A 17,026-nucleotide genomic window follows, 5' to 3' on the forward strand; every position below is an offset into this window, starting at 1 on the left:
CGTGCCTACCATAAATGAATATGTCCATAAAAGGTGCTCATGAAAAATGCTGGTGATAATGATTAAGTGCCGGTGCTGAGCACTCAAATTAGGCACTGCTCTAATTTCTATATAATAGGTGGCTTGTGACGCACCCAGTCACCTATTATAAATAAATCACTGATATCAGAACTCAATGGTAGTAATTGTATTAGAGTTCTGACGATATAATCAAAACGTTGCTTTTCTTTCTTTTGCTCTGTTTTTCTATCTTGTGGTGACAAGCAGAAAGGAGATATTGATGGGAACATGGGCATACTTTGCTCGCTTTAGGTAAATATAGAAAAGTTAGAATCTTTTTGCATGATTCTCCACATTCCGAGCTACTGCACCTTTGCTTTTAGCCCTGACTCTATTGACTGATTCTAATATCTTTTTCCAACAAATATCTAACATCTTTTTTGATGTGCTTCATTTTGCCCTAGACATTCTATTTTTATTCTTCATATTTGCAAATATACTATCTATCGAAGCACGGATTTAAGTGATTTGTGGGAATAGTAATTATGTTACTATGTACCACTGCCGAATAGGATACGGATACTACAAGTCACCTCGCAGTTCCATAACCTTACAAAGGATCTCCTCGGTGATTTGCAATATCCTTATAATGTACGTTATCCCATATATATTTACCATTCTGATTGCTGAAAGCCATACCCTAGCCGGCATTGGGAGCCACTTCCTCCATCATAAGGTGGTGAGGAATATGGGTAGCCTAAGCTTCCTTTCTTGTGGATTTCAATTTCACAAGGAAATGTTTCATATTTCCTGATATTCCGGTAACCGTACTTGTTTCTTTTTGGCCCTGTGTTTTAAGTGTTAATGTCGCATTTTCTTTTTCTTCTATGCTGTTTTAAACCTGTACTATGACCTGCACTTTCCCTTATATAAGCTTTTATTCAAGTTTGCAAATATAGTTATATAAAATAATACACTACAAAAATAAGTAACCTGCTAATCTGGTGCTTTACAGCCGGAAGTTGATAGAGGAGTGACATGGCAGACACAGATATTTAGGATTGAAGTAGGAGTTCTTTTTTAAACTCAGTTCTTGAAACGGACCTTCGAAATAAGGTGGTGGTGAAATGTCAGCATCGATCCATTGTAAACCAGACTCAAAATGGCGTCGATGGACAGATATCACGTTCTGTTTTGTAATGTTTGAAGAGTGATGCGCTGGCGTGGCCCCGAGATGACCTAGGGGCACATTCGGGGTCAGAAACATCATTGTTTCTTTCACATGCGTTAAAATCAATGCAAGAAAAGCAAACAGAACAACGTCATAGCGCAAAGCTCTTCAGCCTTTTGATATGTAGAAGTGTACTGCAAGGTTAACTTGAAAGCTCGAAACTTAAAAAGCAGGCAAGCATCTTTCAATACTGCTTCAATACTAGGATTAGCCAGTGCATGAAGGCCATAACTGATGTTTCAAGCAGTGATTATATTTAATATATAACAAATTGAATGATAATAAAACACAATATCACTCCTATAAATGACAGTCCATTAGGAATTCCATTCGTAGGAAGTAAAAAAAAAACATGTCTCCCAAAGATTAGCAGACGGGGAGCGGACACAGCTTTTTAGCCCCAAATGGCGAGGGCCAAAGCGCTCAGTGGTGGAGGCCTCAGTCCTGAAGCCAACTGACGCCAGTGGCTATCTCATGCACAGTGGTGTGGGCTTAAACGTGTTGCCTAATTGTTATGTTGTATTTAGGTTCACCAAATTCTTTTGAATTGAGTAGTTATGTTTTGGCTGATGCCCCAGTTCTTAATAGGTTTTTATTGTTATAGCCTCTCAAATCATTGCATGTTACTGGTATTATTTCAAGCACCGCACAGACTGGCATGTGCCAGGTGTGCACCGCAGGAGCAGCAGTAATGCACCACTACCAATACCCACTACTCTGTCATTACATGAGTGTTTGCTGACCCCATGTTTTGTAGACTTCAAATAGCGGAATCTAATTCTGGATTTGGGCTTTTTATTTCAAGGTAAGAGTTAATCATATTTTGGGTGGTAATTCCTACTATTTTCTGGCCCTATTTTATCTGTAATGGGAACCTGCAACAGTAAAAAATGATCAACAATGTGGCAGGTTAGCCCTTTCTAAACTTTTTAAGTCCAAGACAACTTCCAGATACTCCAAATGTATTAATACAAACAAGCTCAAAGTCTTTTATAGGTTAAATTGTACATTAAAAAAATGCCATTTCGGTTTGGTGGCTTACAAGTGTTCTTAAACAGGCCTACATCCAGTCTTCTTTTTAGAGATGTCTTCCTCGCCCGCCCCTCTGCTTCCTGTAAGAACACCTACGAATTCAGTTGGCTGCTCTTCCCACCGTTTTACACCCAAATTGAAAAACATCAATAACCAAAATTCAACTCACTCGTCTACTGATTTCCTTGGTTTTTGTTGTGGAATTTAGTTGCCTCCTCAATTTAGGCATGACAGGGCCTAGACTTTAAGATAAAGTGGAACGGCTTCTAAAACTTAGTCAAGCTTTTCTACCATTATTTCCAAAGAAAGCCAACTAAATCTCTGCCATATAATGCATTTACTAGGGGGAGAAAATTTACTATCAGTGATAGCCAATAAGAATGGTTTTTGTCATCAGATGTTACTTTCTTCCTCTAGAATGGGTTATTTTTTTAACACTAATGGTAAATACCAATTTCACCTATATTATTTGTACAAGCTTTTCAGTAATTAGGCACCATCAGTTAACATGGCAACAACTGTCCGCCTTTCACACCACACACTCACCATTTTGGTGAGTTCCTCAATGAGCATCTGAGAATGATAAATTAACAAGTTCGAAGGGCAGTGACGGTGAGTCACACCAGTGATGTGCTCCAGTAAATCACCTTTACTAAAGCTATCTAGAGCAGCTTTGCCGCCATCTGACCAGGAGATTTAATATAGAATAAAATATATTATTAATTGGTATTTCCAATTTACACAGGGCTATAATCTTTATAGGAAACTCTCCCACGGTACTGAATTGAGAAAATTCTGCCCTATGCCCCGATAAGAAACCTGGAAAGAAGTTATTAAGAGGTGAAGGGGTCAGAAAGCTGTGCTGCTGGGAGTTAACTTCACCCTAAACTTACCAGGTGTGATAAAATCCGTACCAGTGCCAGTCACGGCCGGTATGGTTCACAGGTGGAGGGCGAGCGCAGGCTCAAGCGAGGTGGGGAGGGACAGGCGAGAGGTCGCAAGGGAAGGAGGGTAACACAGGCTTGGTCCAGCGTATTCACAGCTCAGTCTGCTCCTGATTTCCTGCAACCGCAGGAACAGGAAGCAGGCAGCCTCCCTCCCCTTCCCTAAGCCAATCAAAATGCTGCAATGGCAGCATTGTGATTCCTTGGGACTCCGTCCACTCTGGTGTCTATGGGGAGGCCATTTTCTCCATGCAGCCTACATGGAGAAAAGGGAGAGTGCGCATGACAGGTTTGGTCGTCCCCAGAGGGCTGACCAAACAGTCAGGGGCTGCAACATTGGGCAAGCCACTCATCCCCTGCCCTCAAGCAGACCCTCCCACCGGCCCCCAACCAAACTATTTCACTTTCTCGCAGTGCGAGAAGCAGAAACATAAAATGTTATTTATTCCACCATTTTATGTTTCTGCTTCTCGCACTGTGAGGAAGCAGTGGGGCGACGCTCCTCCGCACAAATGGAGGAGCCGCGCCTGACAAGTGCTTAATTTGAGCCGGTGGTTTCCGGTGCTCGGCACCGGCACTTAATTGCTGGAACCTGCACTTATGACAGCTGCCACATGGTGGCGCTGTTTGTGCAATTTAAAGATGAGCAGAAAAACTGTTATTTTTTTGTTCAATATACATTAGAAAAACTAATACCTGCCACCCAAGCCATTCTTAAATCTTTGGTTCTCTCGAACAGTTTAAATTGTCACACTTGTAGGAGTGTGATGGTTAATAGTTGTGTAAGTATTCTGGCAATGTGTGGTGGAAACTGTGATGGCCTCCTGACGAGGCCAGACTTATTTATTTTTTACAAATTTAGTATTGGTCTGCACCCTTGGTCAAATTTCAGTAGTTCGGACCTGCTGATATTTAAGAGGCGAAAAGAGTAAGATGGTTACTGTGAAATGGACTTTGGTGCATTAAGCACCAAAATTCACATTATATTTTCCCAAAAACTTGGAATAGATGCAATTTAATGCATCATAAAAATATCAAACCCTAGGGAGCCAGGTATTACTGTGTGCAACAAATACAACCTTCACTCCAAAGCGCACAAAAGCATACATATCGTGGTTCAGAAATATCGACAGCAAGAATATCGTGGTCAAGAATATTGACTTAAGGTAAGTAATATTGACTTTAAAAATATCGAAGTGTTTAATATCATTTGCAAAAATATAGTTGGTAGAAATATTGTTTTTTAAATTAATGTTATGTATTTTAGTATATATTTTATATGTATGTGATGTCTTTTTGTATAAGAATTGTTTGTCTTTTTAATATATGTGTTAAAGTTTTAGTAGTTATTAATTCTTTTTTTTAATTTTGCGTTTTAAGTTCTGTAGCTGGTTGTGGGTTTATAGGGGAATCGGGTGGGAAGTAATTTAATTATATTAAATAAATTGAATATATATTTTTTATATTTGTTTAATTGCGATTTTATAGTTTTGAATGTGTAAAGTAATTTAATATTAATCAATTAATTATTGACCCTTATGATTGGTAACCAGGTTTTTTCCTACCAGGGCGCTCAGCAGAATTAGGGAAAGTACTATACAATAAGTCGCATCGATGCTCCAGGGGTAGAGGAGTTGGTTACCACACAGCCCCACCACAATCCACAAAAGCAGATAACAAATCAAAAAAGAGCCCTCCCCGAGCACTCAAATCAAAGTAGTAAAATAGTGTCCAGATTTGCAAATCATTCTCCAACTTAATATATCCATGTTCTGTATCTGCTCTTAACACAGTCCATCTAATCCATGTATTCCAAAATAACATTTATTCATCCAAGGTTATCAATCCAAAGAAACAGCAGCCAACACGTGTTTCGTCGTGCTTAGCACTTTGACTTCTTCAGGGCTGCAACCCAAAGTAGCTATACATAAGCACAATTCAGATGCATCTTAATTCAACAATCCATCAAGTGTCTAAATAAAACAATAAGTTAATTACAGTGATAGTACCATTGCAACCATCACCCAGTGCTCTCAGAATGGAACAGAACCTAATTCCCAAATAAAGCCTCACTCAAAATTGGTGCAAGTCACTAGTTGCTCTTAAGGCCTAAAAGCAGCAACAAAACAATATATTAATGTAATACACTGTATAGTCACCTGACCTGTATTACAATCCATCCATAAACTTGTTAATGGTCCATGAATTTGATCCAATGCCAATGTTCCCTACATAAAAATTAAAAAACCTTAATAATTACACATTGTGGTGCCCCAACACCCTTCTGTTCATCATCACAAAAAATTCCATACTCTCACAAGTTATCCTAAAAATTCGTCAATATCTATTAATTATACAAGTTAAGTATGCATCTCACAACCTGTTACTATACTCATACTTCCCACTTCATTACAATTCAATTCCAAATTATACTCAAAATAAAGCAAAAGTTACCGTTCTAAATTGTCCACCTCCGTAGAACTGTTCACATCAATAACTATCTCTTTATCACTCTTACGATGTCAAATGCTCTGTAATCAAAAATGTACCCACTATTCAGTACACATGTAAGCTCCAATCAAGAATGAACTTATGTTATGTTCATCGAATCGTTTAAAATGGAAATCTCACCCCAATCACGTATCCTGTTCATGGAGGAAAGTCGTCCTCACCTCAATTTCGTGAGTGCGCAATATACGATGTCACGAGTACGTGATCTGCAAGTTAAAAGCAAAGACATGGACGACTATAAGTCCAATAACATCCTCCCAACATATTAAACACCTAAGATCACCTAGAAACGAGTCCTCTACACTCACCCCGAATCACAAAACAGCATCCTGCGCTCTTTGCAGTAACCTGCGTTCTGCATGAGTGCCATTTTAGTATTCCAATTTATACAAAGTTTTCTAAGCGCCGTCTTTAAATGTCTAGAGTTACTTTACTCTCCGATAGTAATATAAATGTCCACATTTCTTTAACTATATTCACGCTCAACTAATATTCCGTAATATCCGAAATAATGTATAATTAGTTGATTTCCGTAACAAGAAATAATCGTGGGTTATACTTTCTTGTATAAAATGTAAACTAATTCCCTCTAAATCTTTATTCGTAAACCCATGGTAAATAACTTCCACAGAAAGCAAAATGTATTATTGTTCAATTACGCCGCTAGATGCCAACGAATTAGTCTATAGTCCAGCACATCCAAATCAAATGTTATCGTTCCTGGAGTAACCTCATTGTAGACCCTTCCTCATTTAAAAGAACAGCACTATGCACCTACGTAATTTATTTAAAAACATAAACATTCAAAATACTGGGTTGTAACCCACAAAAGTTCATTCGTCTCCATCAATGTTATAAGTGCTTACTTCCAAGCCATATATAGTCCAATACGTTATACCAAAAACCATATCAATCTTAAAATAACTCGTTCCAATTACAATTCCATTAGGTATATATCATCGATTTAACCTCAATCATTACATCGTTCATCATCACCATATACCATACTGAGGTGAGATTATAAACTCACATTTCCAAGTGTGTATGATACTCTTCACAAATAAACTATAATATATATATACACCACATATAGACAATGACTAGTGTGGCCTACATCTCTTAACAGCTCCCTGAAAAATGGTCGAGCCCACCCAGACCTTTAGGAGTCTGGGTGAACCCGATGATAAAGCATGACACAAATAGGGTGTGTGAGCGTTAAATAATAAAAGGAATTATTTCCTTTTCGCAACAGCGACATATGCCACCATTAGGAGTTTTAGAGGCTTTAGGAGCCATTGGGTCTGGATACAATTTTGTGAAGAATAGTAATTTGTACCCTTCCGCTATCCAACACTTTCCCTACAGTTGCACTCTTTGGAGTGGGGATAGTAATTTTTGCCCCTCTGCTGTCTAACACTTTCCCTACTGTTGCTCTCACTGGAGTGGGAATAGTAACTTTTACCCCTTCCATATCCAACTCTTTCTCTACTGTTGCACTCACTGGAGTTGGAATAGTAAATTTAATTTCTGTGCTATCCAGCACTTACCCTACTGTTGCAGTCACTTAAGTGGGAATTGTTATTTTTACCCCTTTGCTATTCAACACTTTCCCTACTGTTGCAATGATTGCATTGTGACATTTAAGTTTATATATTTTTTAATAGATTAATGTTTTACTTTATTATAGATTATGTTTTTTATATTTCAAACCATTAATATATATGTGTATTTTTTATATTATTTCAAATTTTTAATATAAATTAAAAATAATTGTTTATTAATTGTTTTAAAGTAAATATATATGTATAAATTATTATGTTTGAGTTTTGATTTTTGACATTAAGTTTATTTGTTATATTTTATTAAAATTAATATTAAATACATTTTGTTTTGTTAAAATGATATTTAATATATTTTATTTTAGTTTATATTTATATAAAAGTTGATATTTTTCATCTAATTTTTTTGTCAATATTTTTGTACATACCTGTTTAAGTATGAGTCTATTTTTTGTTATCTATATTTTTTACACTTTATTTTTAACATCAATATTTTTTACATCAAAGTTGTGTCAGTTAATCCGTTTGGCTATTGAAAATCATACTATAATATAATAACATTCAGCATTAAAAACATGTAAAGAAAAGAATTATGGGACTCCAGGCCTAGATACAAACTCTAAAAACATGTGATTAACTGGGTCCTGCCAGATCCACAATTAATATTTACATTTTGTAGAGACTGGATGGATGGTTGAATAGTTGATCATGATGGAACAAAACAAAACTTCACAAACATATCGTAGAGCGAAGATGGTGAAAGAAGTGTGTTGAAGTGTATATTAATAACCATTCTTGTGAGGTGGGATTTTCCTTGAGGGCAATCCTCAATCAGCTTAGCCTTGGGATTGAGTACATCTCATTAGGAAGTGAAATGTAATTGTCAGACACAGAGGCTTTAGTGTAAAGTAGGTATAAAAAGTCAGAGAACCAGGGGCCGTGCCATATGTGTACCGGAGGACAATTCCAAATTGTGGGTGCAGTACCCAAGAGGGTTTAAACCCGGTGCATTTCTTCTTGATACTTGAGATGCAAAAATGATCTTTTTCTTTTGAAACATAGCTTTCTTTGGCCTCCAGAGTTGCCTTGCTTTTAAGTGAGGTATCACTACGAGTGTTAAGGATGCATGGCTCTATAGGTAAGGTATGCAGATCCTAATGTATATCTGGCATCAGAAGGTAACAATTTGAAGAAAGCAAGTGCAGGAATACTATGTTCACTTGTTTTGTATTTATCAAAACTCTTGTAGCAGCTAGTCTACATTTGGGTAGGGCTTATAAGGAAGTCCAGGTCCTAGTCCTTATGGGTGACAATGAAAGCTTCAACTGCAGCCTTGAGGTCTTGGGCAAAGAGCACACACTTTAGATGTTTTCACTTCTGGAATTGAAATCTTGCTGATTTAGTAATGGGTGTGTGTCTGGTATATCAAAGACAGAATATCGAATATTATCAATATTGTGATCCGAATATTGAGGGACCAAATAACAAAAGGTAAGTCTGAATAGATTTTCTATATCTAACTTCACATATGACACCCTGGCTATATATAGATCTTCCAGGTAAGCAGGTGTGGAGTTAAGAATGCTAAATCCATAGCATGCTCTTTGCACTTACCTCCTCAATATTTTAGCCCTCGATTTTCAAGCTCAAATATTCTCTACCACAGGCTTAGCCATGATATGAATATGTTCTTGAGGTGAAGGTTTCTGATGACAGGGGAAAACAATTAATTTCGTAGTAGTGAACACGTTTGAAGAAAAGCCTACATTCTTAAAGGCTTCCACCAGATATTTGTGTTGTCCTGGCAAGACTTGATGGAAGATAAAAGAAATTCTGTCTTTAAATAATATAATTTAAATAAAATTGAACTCAATCCTTCTATGTATGGTTTTCAAGTCTGACCTAGGATTCGACAGAATAAAACTTGAGATAGTGGAGGATTCCAACACATAGTCAGTTACAGTTTTCCAGATTTCTTTGGACTAAATGTCTTGGCAGTGTGTACAGAAATGTTTGCATGGATTTATGTTTGTTTAGTTGTCAGAATCTTGCAGCTGGGGCTGTGTTACTTACACATTTTGAAATTAAACTGTACTCCAAGCTACCTGGAACAAAAAGCTGTGATCAAGCCACCTAGGAGGAAGTGAACAGGAAAGGGGAACAGGCGTGCTGTGATAGCAAGAAAATAAACTATTTGGGTGTTGGATCAACTCAACATGAGTACGTGAACAGCCTTCCAGGGACCAATGTCTGAGCAGCATTGTCAGACACTTTCCTTAATGTAGGGCATGAAAGAAAGATTCTAATATCATCTAGGTATAGGTAACAGAGAAGCCAGAGGTGGCGCTGCCAAGGGAGAATGTGTATATTAGACGCATCAAAGAGTAGAGTAAAATACTTCAAAATCTTTTGAAGCGCCTTAGAAGGTGAGGAATGAATTTCTATTTACCTGTGTTGAATGGTAGCCATTTGAAGAGATGATTTCCTATGACAGAATTATTGTTGTAAGCAGAGCACTGTAGATGTCGGAAATCCAGGGGCTCTGGTTCACAGTCCTACAGAGAAAAAATGTAGATATAAACTTTGAGTAAATAAATAGTTTAAGAAGCAGAGTCCCAGTGGAAGGTATTCTTTATGTAAGGGTTGGCAGGCATATGCCCCTGGCATAGGCTCTTTTGACTAACTAGTGGGTCTTTTTCTGAAGCATAGTGTTTGTAATGGCTCAGTGCCAAGATATGGAGTGATAGTATCTTTTTGGGTGTCCCACCCATTGCAGGCTGGACTGTTATGGAAGGCCTCATAAATGAGGTTACAGTTGTTTGCGTGATTGATGGGTGGACTGTAGTAGTAGACAGACATTATAGAAGCATTACCTTTACCACTGGATGAAACCTTGCAAGGTACGGTGTGGAAGGGAGAACCTAGCAATTTTGACTCAAGTGATGAAACCTGAATTAACATAAGTAGTAACAATATTAGTAGAGACGTGTCCACGCCACAAAGAGTCCCAATAATGCTGAAACATATCAGTGGTCTTGGTACCTGTTCAGAAAGGGACATAGCTTAGCTGGTTGGGCTGCACTGTTTGTTTAAGGGCAAGCCCAGAAGGATTTTGGTATGGTTTGTTCTATAATGCTGTTCAAGGTCAATACCAAGTTTATGACTGACTAAAGCATCTCCATCCATCAGTTTTTTTGCTGCACAGATACAGAAGTATATGTGTAGATAATGAGAAATTGCATTTTGTGTCACTCATATAAATGTGAATATATGTATAGAGAATGGATCTTTGTTAAATGTTTATTTGAAGGCATGGAGAAAAGGTTTGCGTTAGGCTGCTAGTTTATGGATGTGGAGGTTTGCCGAGACAGGCAGCAGCAACTGACATGGGTATAACTTTCCCATCTAGGACTATTAGACACGTGATTTTAGAGAGAAGACAGTTTGCAGGAAGCATTCGGACCAGAGGACCAATATTTTTCTGGTATCAGTGCCAAAGGAAAAAGGCTTTGGATGGAATGAGAAGGTCCTCGTGCCAGCTCCCCCTGCAACAGTTCTCATTTCCAGCTTGTCCACCTCAGGCTACACTCTGCTGCCTTCGGTTTGTGCCTCCTATGCTCATTTTCAGCCATCCTTTCTGCTCGCTTTCTTCTCCTTTTTCTGCTATTTTAAGTTCACTTATGCCCTCTATTCTTGCCTTTTTCTGCTCGTTCTGCCCAATATTTTGCCTCTTTCTGCTTGTTTCAGACCCTTATTTTAAAATTTTCTGCTCATTTCTGACCTTTATTCTTCCTATTTCTGCTAGTTTCTGACCTTTATTTTTCTTCGTTCTGCTCATATTTGACCTGGCTGTTTGACAGAGATGTCGCATCCACAGCGCCCAGATGCCCCTAGGGGTAACAGTGCTACTCTATACAAATGCTGATTGATTGATTGATGTGAAGGACATTTAACATGAGCATCGATTGGAATTCCATAGATGATATTATCAAGCCCATTATCGCCACTTTATCGGCAGTTTCCTGCTGATAAAGCGGCGATAATTTTATCGGCGAGTCTTGATAATATGCCCCCAGGTTCCTTTAGTACAGGCATCAAAAAGCTTCAAAACCTGATTTTTTTCTGCAAATAACACAAAGATTGAATTGTAGATAATACCTCTCAATCTACTCCTGTGCAAAAATTGCCCCGGCCTTGATTTAGTTCACATTGCCTATATGAAAGTTTACAGAAATAACCTGAGGAGGTTCAATCGAATGTCGTGAATGTCTCACCTGAGTGTTGCAGATGCGGTACTGCCTTTGGTCTCCTGGGCACGTCTGTTCTGTGGATACCCTATTGAGACAGCCAAGATTTCATGATGACTTTAGTCACAAGGAGGCCACAATGGGATCGGCTTCTAATGCGCTTTCATTTGGGAACAAGTTGGTAACCTAAGTTGCTTATGGTGTATTTAATGTACAAGTGAATTGCAAGAGATGAACATTCATATCTGAAACAAAGATGAGTGTTTGGGGACAGTACTTGGAGTGTATCCGTGTAATTATTTTCTAGTAAGAGGTAGGTTTCTGGTATATACATGTGCTACCAACAGGTTTTGATGAAAGTCCTAGAAAAATGTTAGAACATCTAAGGAAGGTGCCGAGGTCTTACAACCTTAATACCAATTACTGTGTTCTTACCAAATTCTGAACTTGAACATGTGACCTTTTATCATTGTCTTCAACGCCTAAACATTCCTGAAAACATTACGGAATGGCTCTAGGGCTGCCCTTTGCCCAAAGACATGGGGGGAGGATTGGGGTGTAATAAATGTGAGAGATCACCTGCTCAAACACTGTCTGGTCCGCACGGCCACTCCACCACCACAAGTCCTCGAGCAGGGCGACCAGCTCCTCCACGAGCTCCACTCATTGCCGAAACCAAGCGGGTGACTGTGCTCATGCCCAGCGCTGCTGAAGAAACCTCTCTGAAACGGGCCCCTCTGCAGCTGGAAAAGAGAATGCATCAGTTTGGAATTTTGTGGAATCCTTACCCTGTAAAGCCCTGCAAAGCCAAGACCCCCCTGAATGCAGCTGCGTGGTTGCCTGATTCCACAAATTCCACTCCTTATTTTAGCTCCTATGCTAATTTAGAAGCAACAGCACGTGTGGAAAGGCATAATTGCCAACTCCAAGGCCAGTGAATGTGGGGTCAATGGTAGGTGGCGGAAGGAGGAACCACTACTTACCACGCCACAGGCATCCTTGTGAGATTCAATCAGTGGATGGAACTCGCACAGCTTATTCAAAACGATAAAGTTGCGCAGATTTTAAGTTCTGTAGTGTGCCCGGAGGTAATCACTGTCTGGCCAGGCAGTGAGGAATCCAAGAGAACTAATACATAGCTCCCCCGCTTGGGAGAGAGCACCTGCGAGCACTACTGAGGGGGGACCACTGGGTCTTATTCTGTAGAAAAAGTTTTTTTCAACACACGGTGGTGTTAGTCCAACATTCACAGTTTATTAAACTCTCAATATGTTCTTGGTTTAACATAAATCACTGGATTGTTGGTATTCAAGATATCTTAATCAGCGAAGCATTGTTACACATGATCGCAAATCCCGATGCATTTCGGGCCACGCCCTTCCTCAGGGGATTACTCTACAAGCAAAAAACAGAAATATATGGAATCAGCTATACATTCTCAAACTGACAAATTCAAAGCAAGATTAAATACAACAAATAAACTATGTGGGAGAAAAGCAATACTAAGCAAAATCAGGCAGTGAGCGACCAAAACTATAATGAGAAACCCAAACGTGTATGAACTAACGCTCCTGTAGGAAATACCGGGCAAAAATTAACCTCTAAGTTTCCCTTGTTAACCCCAGGTCTATAACTGTATAAAGCAAAAAGCAGGGTACACATGCGTTAAGCGCATAGATACAACAGACAACATGTACAAAACATGAAACGGCTGTCGGCTTGCTAGGTAACATATAACAATAATATAAAAATAATCAGGGTCCCAGGAGGGTACTTACAATAGCGTAACTACGCTAGAACTCCGCGGAGTTCCGTGTGGCAGACAGTAAACCGAACTCGCTGTTAAGCAGCAGAGTAAACAAGCAAAGAGGAATAAACATAGTAAAAGGACTGGGATAGGGAACGCTATTGTGGGGGCCATGATGTAATGTGCAAGTCTCACAAGTGTCAAATGAAAAGCATAGAAAAAAATGGAAAAAATATATATACAAACAACAAAACTCATCTGTAAAGGCAAAAAATGAGAAAATGTATGACAGTAAGAAGGTCACAAGTAACATTGAAATTCTATGCGGTCATTTAACCCATGGGACACCATGGTGGACATAAATCGGATCCAGAAATTTTCTCTTTTTAGTAACGTGTTCTTGTTATTCATAGTCACCTTGACTTGTTCCAACACTTGGAATTTCAACTGAGCCACACTGTGTCGATTCTCATGAAAATGTGTAGCCACTGTGGATTTCAAGTTCTGGGTTCTAATGTTACTCTTGTGTTCAAGGATCCTGACACGGATCTTTCTTTCAGTGTGACCTATGTAACATTTCCCACAGGGGCATTTCAATATATAGATGACATTACTACTGTTGCAAGTAGCATTGACTCGTAGTTTAATTGGATAACCTTTCATGGGATGGTTGATCATATTACCTGGAATGCAGTTGTTACAATTACTACAGTTGTAACAGGGTTTTAAGCCTTTGTAAGTCATCTGAGTGTCTGTAGCATTGGGTTTTGTCCAAATTTCTTTTAGGTTTCTACCTCTGGTGAAAGCAAACATAGGGGGTTGGCTGAAAAGGCCCTGAAAGTCTGGTTCCATGGACAAGATGGGCCAATGTTTACAAATGATGCGTTGGAAGTGGTTGGAAATCACAGAATATTTCGAGACCACCACCATGCGGTCTGTGTTTTTTTTAGGTTTCAACTGGAGAAGTTGTCTCCTTGTTAATTTCTCACTTCTATCCACAGCCAAATCCAGGATCGATGGGGGGTATCCCCGTGCCTTTAATCTCTCTAACAAGATCTTGATCTCTTTTTTGCTCTCTTGTTCATTAGAAACAATTAGTTTAACCCGGAGTAATTGAGCATAGGGTAAATTGTTTCTCAAACCTAGACGGTGAAAACTTTTGTAGTGCAACGTAGAGTTCCTATCAGTAGGCTTACGGAAGATGGTGGTGGACCAGTCTCCCATCTCTCTGTGTATCTCCACATCCAGATAATGAAACACATGTCTCATTGTATTCCCATGTGAATTGGATACGATTGTTGATGTTATTCCAGGTCATCAAAAAGTCAGCCAGTGTGTCTGTGGAGCCTCCCCACAGCAGAAAGATATCATCAATATATCTCAAGTATAATCTTCCATGCTCTAACCAACTAGCTTGATTCAGAATGTGTGTCTCCTCAAATTGTTTCATGAAGATATCCGCATAGCAAGGAGCTGCGCAATTTCCCATGGCCGTACCATTTAGTTGATGTATCCATTTGTCCTGTGCCAAGAAGTAGCTGTGGTAAAGTGTGAACATAGTTAATTCGATCAGGAACACTTTCATATCCGGATCGAGATCAGATGCAGCTAGAGCGTGTTCTATAGCTTCTATGCCCCAATCATGGGGGATGGAGGTGTAGAGTGAACAGACGTCAACTGTACACATGATGAGTTTAGTGTTTTTTAACTCTTCCATGCAAGATTCCAGCTTCAAGAGAAAGTCCGTAGTGTCTCGTACATATGACCTTGTTTTGAGAACGAAAGGTTGAAAATACCTGTCTAGGAATTTTCCAGTGTTCTCATGGATGCTGCCTTTGGTGGAAACAATAGGTCGAAATGGCGGTTTTGTGGGGTGCTTTTGCATCTTGGGTAACATGTACAACACAGGTGGAAGGGAAAAACCCGTCGAGGAAAGAGAAAAAACAACACCGCCCGCCATCAGGGGCAAGAGAAGCAACAAACGACGATGAGTTCTGACGAGAACTTAGTTATAAATATTTCTTCCACACAATTAACCACGGAAGAGATCAACACCCTCCAAAAGGGGCAATCATTTGTGCCCACCACTCGAACTAATACTCTAGAGTTAGAAGTCAGTGCTTTCAAACTGGTACGGAACATCCGACTACGACATTTTTTTCAGAACATTAGCCCGATGCCACCACAAGAAGAAGACATGCTTCGAGGACTTCGCCCACACAGCACTTTTATGGCACCACAAAGTCATAAGATCATCGACTCTTTCGAGAACTTGATCAAACAAGAGATTGCTAGTTTACCATTCCCACAATCTTTGAAACATGGTAATTTGTCTAAGACTGAAAGAAACATTCTGAAAAAACTGGCTGACAATCCTAACATCATCTGTCAGAACGCTGACAAAGGCGGTGCCCTGGTGATTATGGACACCATTTTCTATGAAAACCAAATGGAAGCTCACATTTTGGATACTAACATATACAATGTTTTGCCGGGGGACCCCACCCGGGAGTTCTCGACGAATTTAACACACATCATCAATAGAGCTTTTGACAATGGCACTATCAACGACAAAACAAGAAGATATCTGGTACCTATTAACCCCAAACCACCTGTGTTGTACATGTTACCCAAGATGCACAAGCACCCCACAAAACCACCATTTCGACCTATTGTTTCCACCAAAGGCAGCATCCATGAGAACACTGGAAAATTCCTAGACAGGTATTTTCAACCTTTCGTTCTCAAAACAAGGTCATATGTACGAGACACTACGGACTTTCTCTTGAAGCTGGAATCTTGCATGGAAGAGTTAAAAAACACTAAACTCATCATGTGTACAGTTGACGTCTGTTCACTCTACACCTCCATCCCCCATGATTGGGGCATAGAAGATATAGAACACGCTCTAGCTGCATCTGATCTCGATCCGGATCTGAAAGTGTTCCTGATCGAATTAACTATGTTCACACTTTACCACAGCTACTTCTTGGCACAGGACAAATGGATACATCAACTAAATGGTACGGCCATGGGAAATTGCGCAGCTCCTTGCTATGCGGATATCTTCATGAAACAATTTGAGGAGACACACATTCTGAATCAAGCTAGTTGGTTAGAGCATGGAAGATTATACTTGAGATATATTGATGATATCTTTCTGCTGTGGGGAGGATCCACAGACACACTGGCTGACTTTTTGATGACCTGGAATAACATCAACAATCGTATCCAATTCACATGGGAATACAATGAGACATGTGTTCATTATCTGGATGTGGAGATACACAGAGAGATGGGAGACTGGTCCACCACCATCTTCCGTAAGCCTACTGATAGGAACTCTACGTTGCACTACAAACGTTTTCACCGTCTAGGTTTGAGAAACAATTTACCCTATGCTCAATTACTCCGGGTTAAACAAATTGTTTCTAATGAACAAGAGAGCAAAAAAGAGATCAAGATCTTGTTAGAGAGATTAAAGGCACGGGGATACCCCCCATCGATCCTGGATTTGGCTGTGGATAGAAGTGAGAAATTAACAAGGAGACAACTTCTCCAGTTGAAACCTAAAAAAAACACAGACCGCATGGTGGTGGTCTCGAAATATTCTGTGACTTCCAACCACTTCCAACGCATCATTCGTAAACATTGGCCCATCTTGTCCATGGAACCAGACTTTCAGGGCCTTTTCAGCCAACCCCCTATGTTTGCTTTCACCAGAGGTAGAAAACTAAAAGAAATTTTGACAAAAC

At 39.4% G+C, this 17,026-nt stretch overlaps 1 protein-coding gene across 1 annotated transcript in view; it reads right to left on the reverse strand.

The window, feature by feature from the left end:
• LOC144824146 (ADAMTS-like protein 5) overlaps positions 1 to 17,026 on the reverse strand; it is a 297,391-nt gene that overhangs the window by 117,632 nt on the left and 162,733 nt on the right. Inside the window, exons 3-5 of the mRNA XM_078683277.1 lie at positions 12,104 to 12,267; positions 11,552 to 11,612; positions 9,727 to 9,832 (exon numbers count right to left, since the gene is read on the reverse strand). Of these exons, the coding sequence (XP_078539403.1) occupies positions 9,727 to 9,832; positions 11,552 to 11,612; positions 12,104 to 12,267 (331 nt within the window). The remainder of the gene's footprint in view (positions 1 to 9,726; positions 9,833 to 11,551; positions 11,613 to 12,103; positions 12,268 to 17,026) is intronic.

This window comes from Lissotriton helveticus, chromosome 3_1 (genome assembly GCF_964261635.1).
Source record: "Lissotriton helveticus chromosome 3_1, aLisHel1.1, whole genome shotgun sequence".
NCBI classification, from domain to species: Eukaryota; Metazoa; Chordata; class Amphibia; order Caudata; family Salamandridae; genus Lissotriton; species Lissotriton helveticus.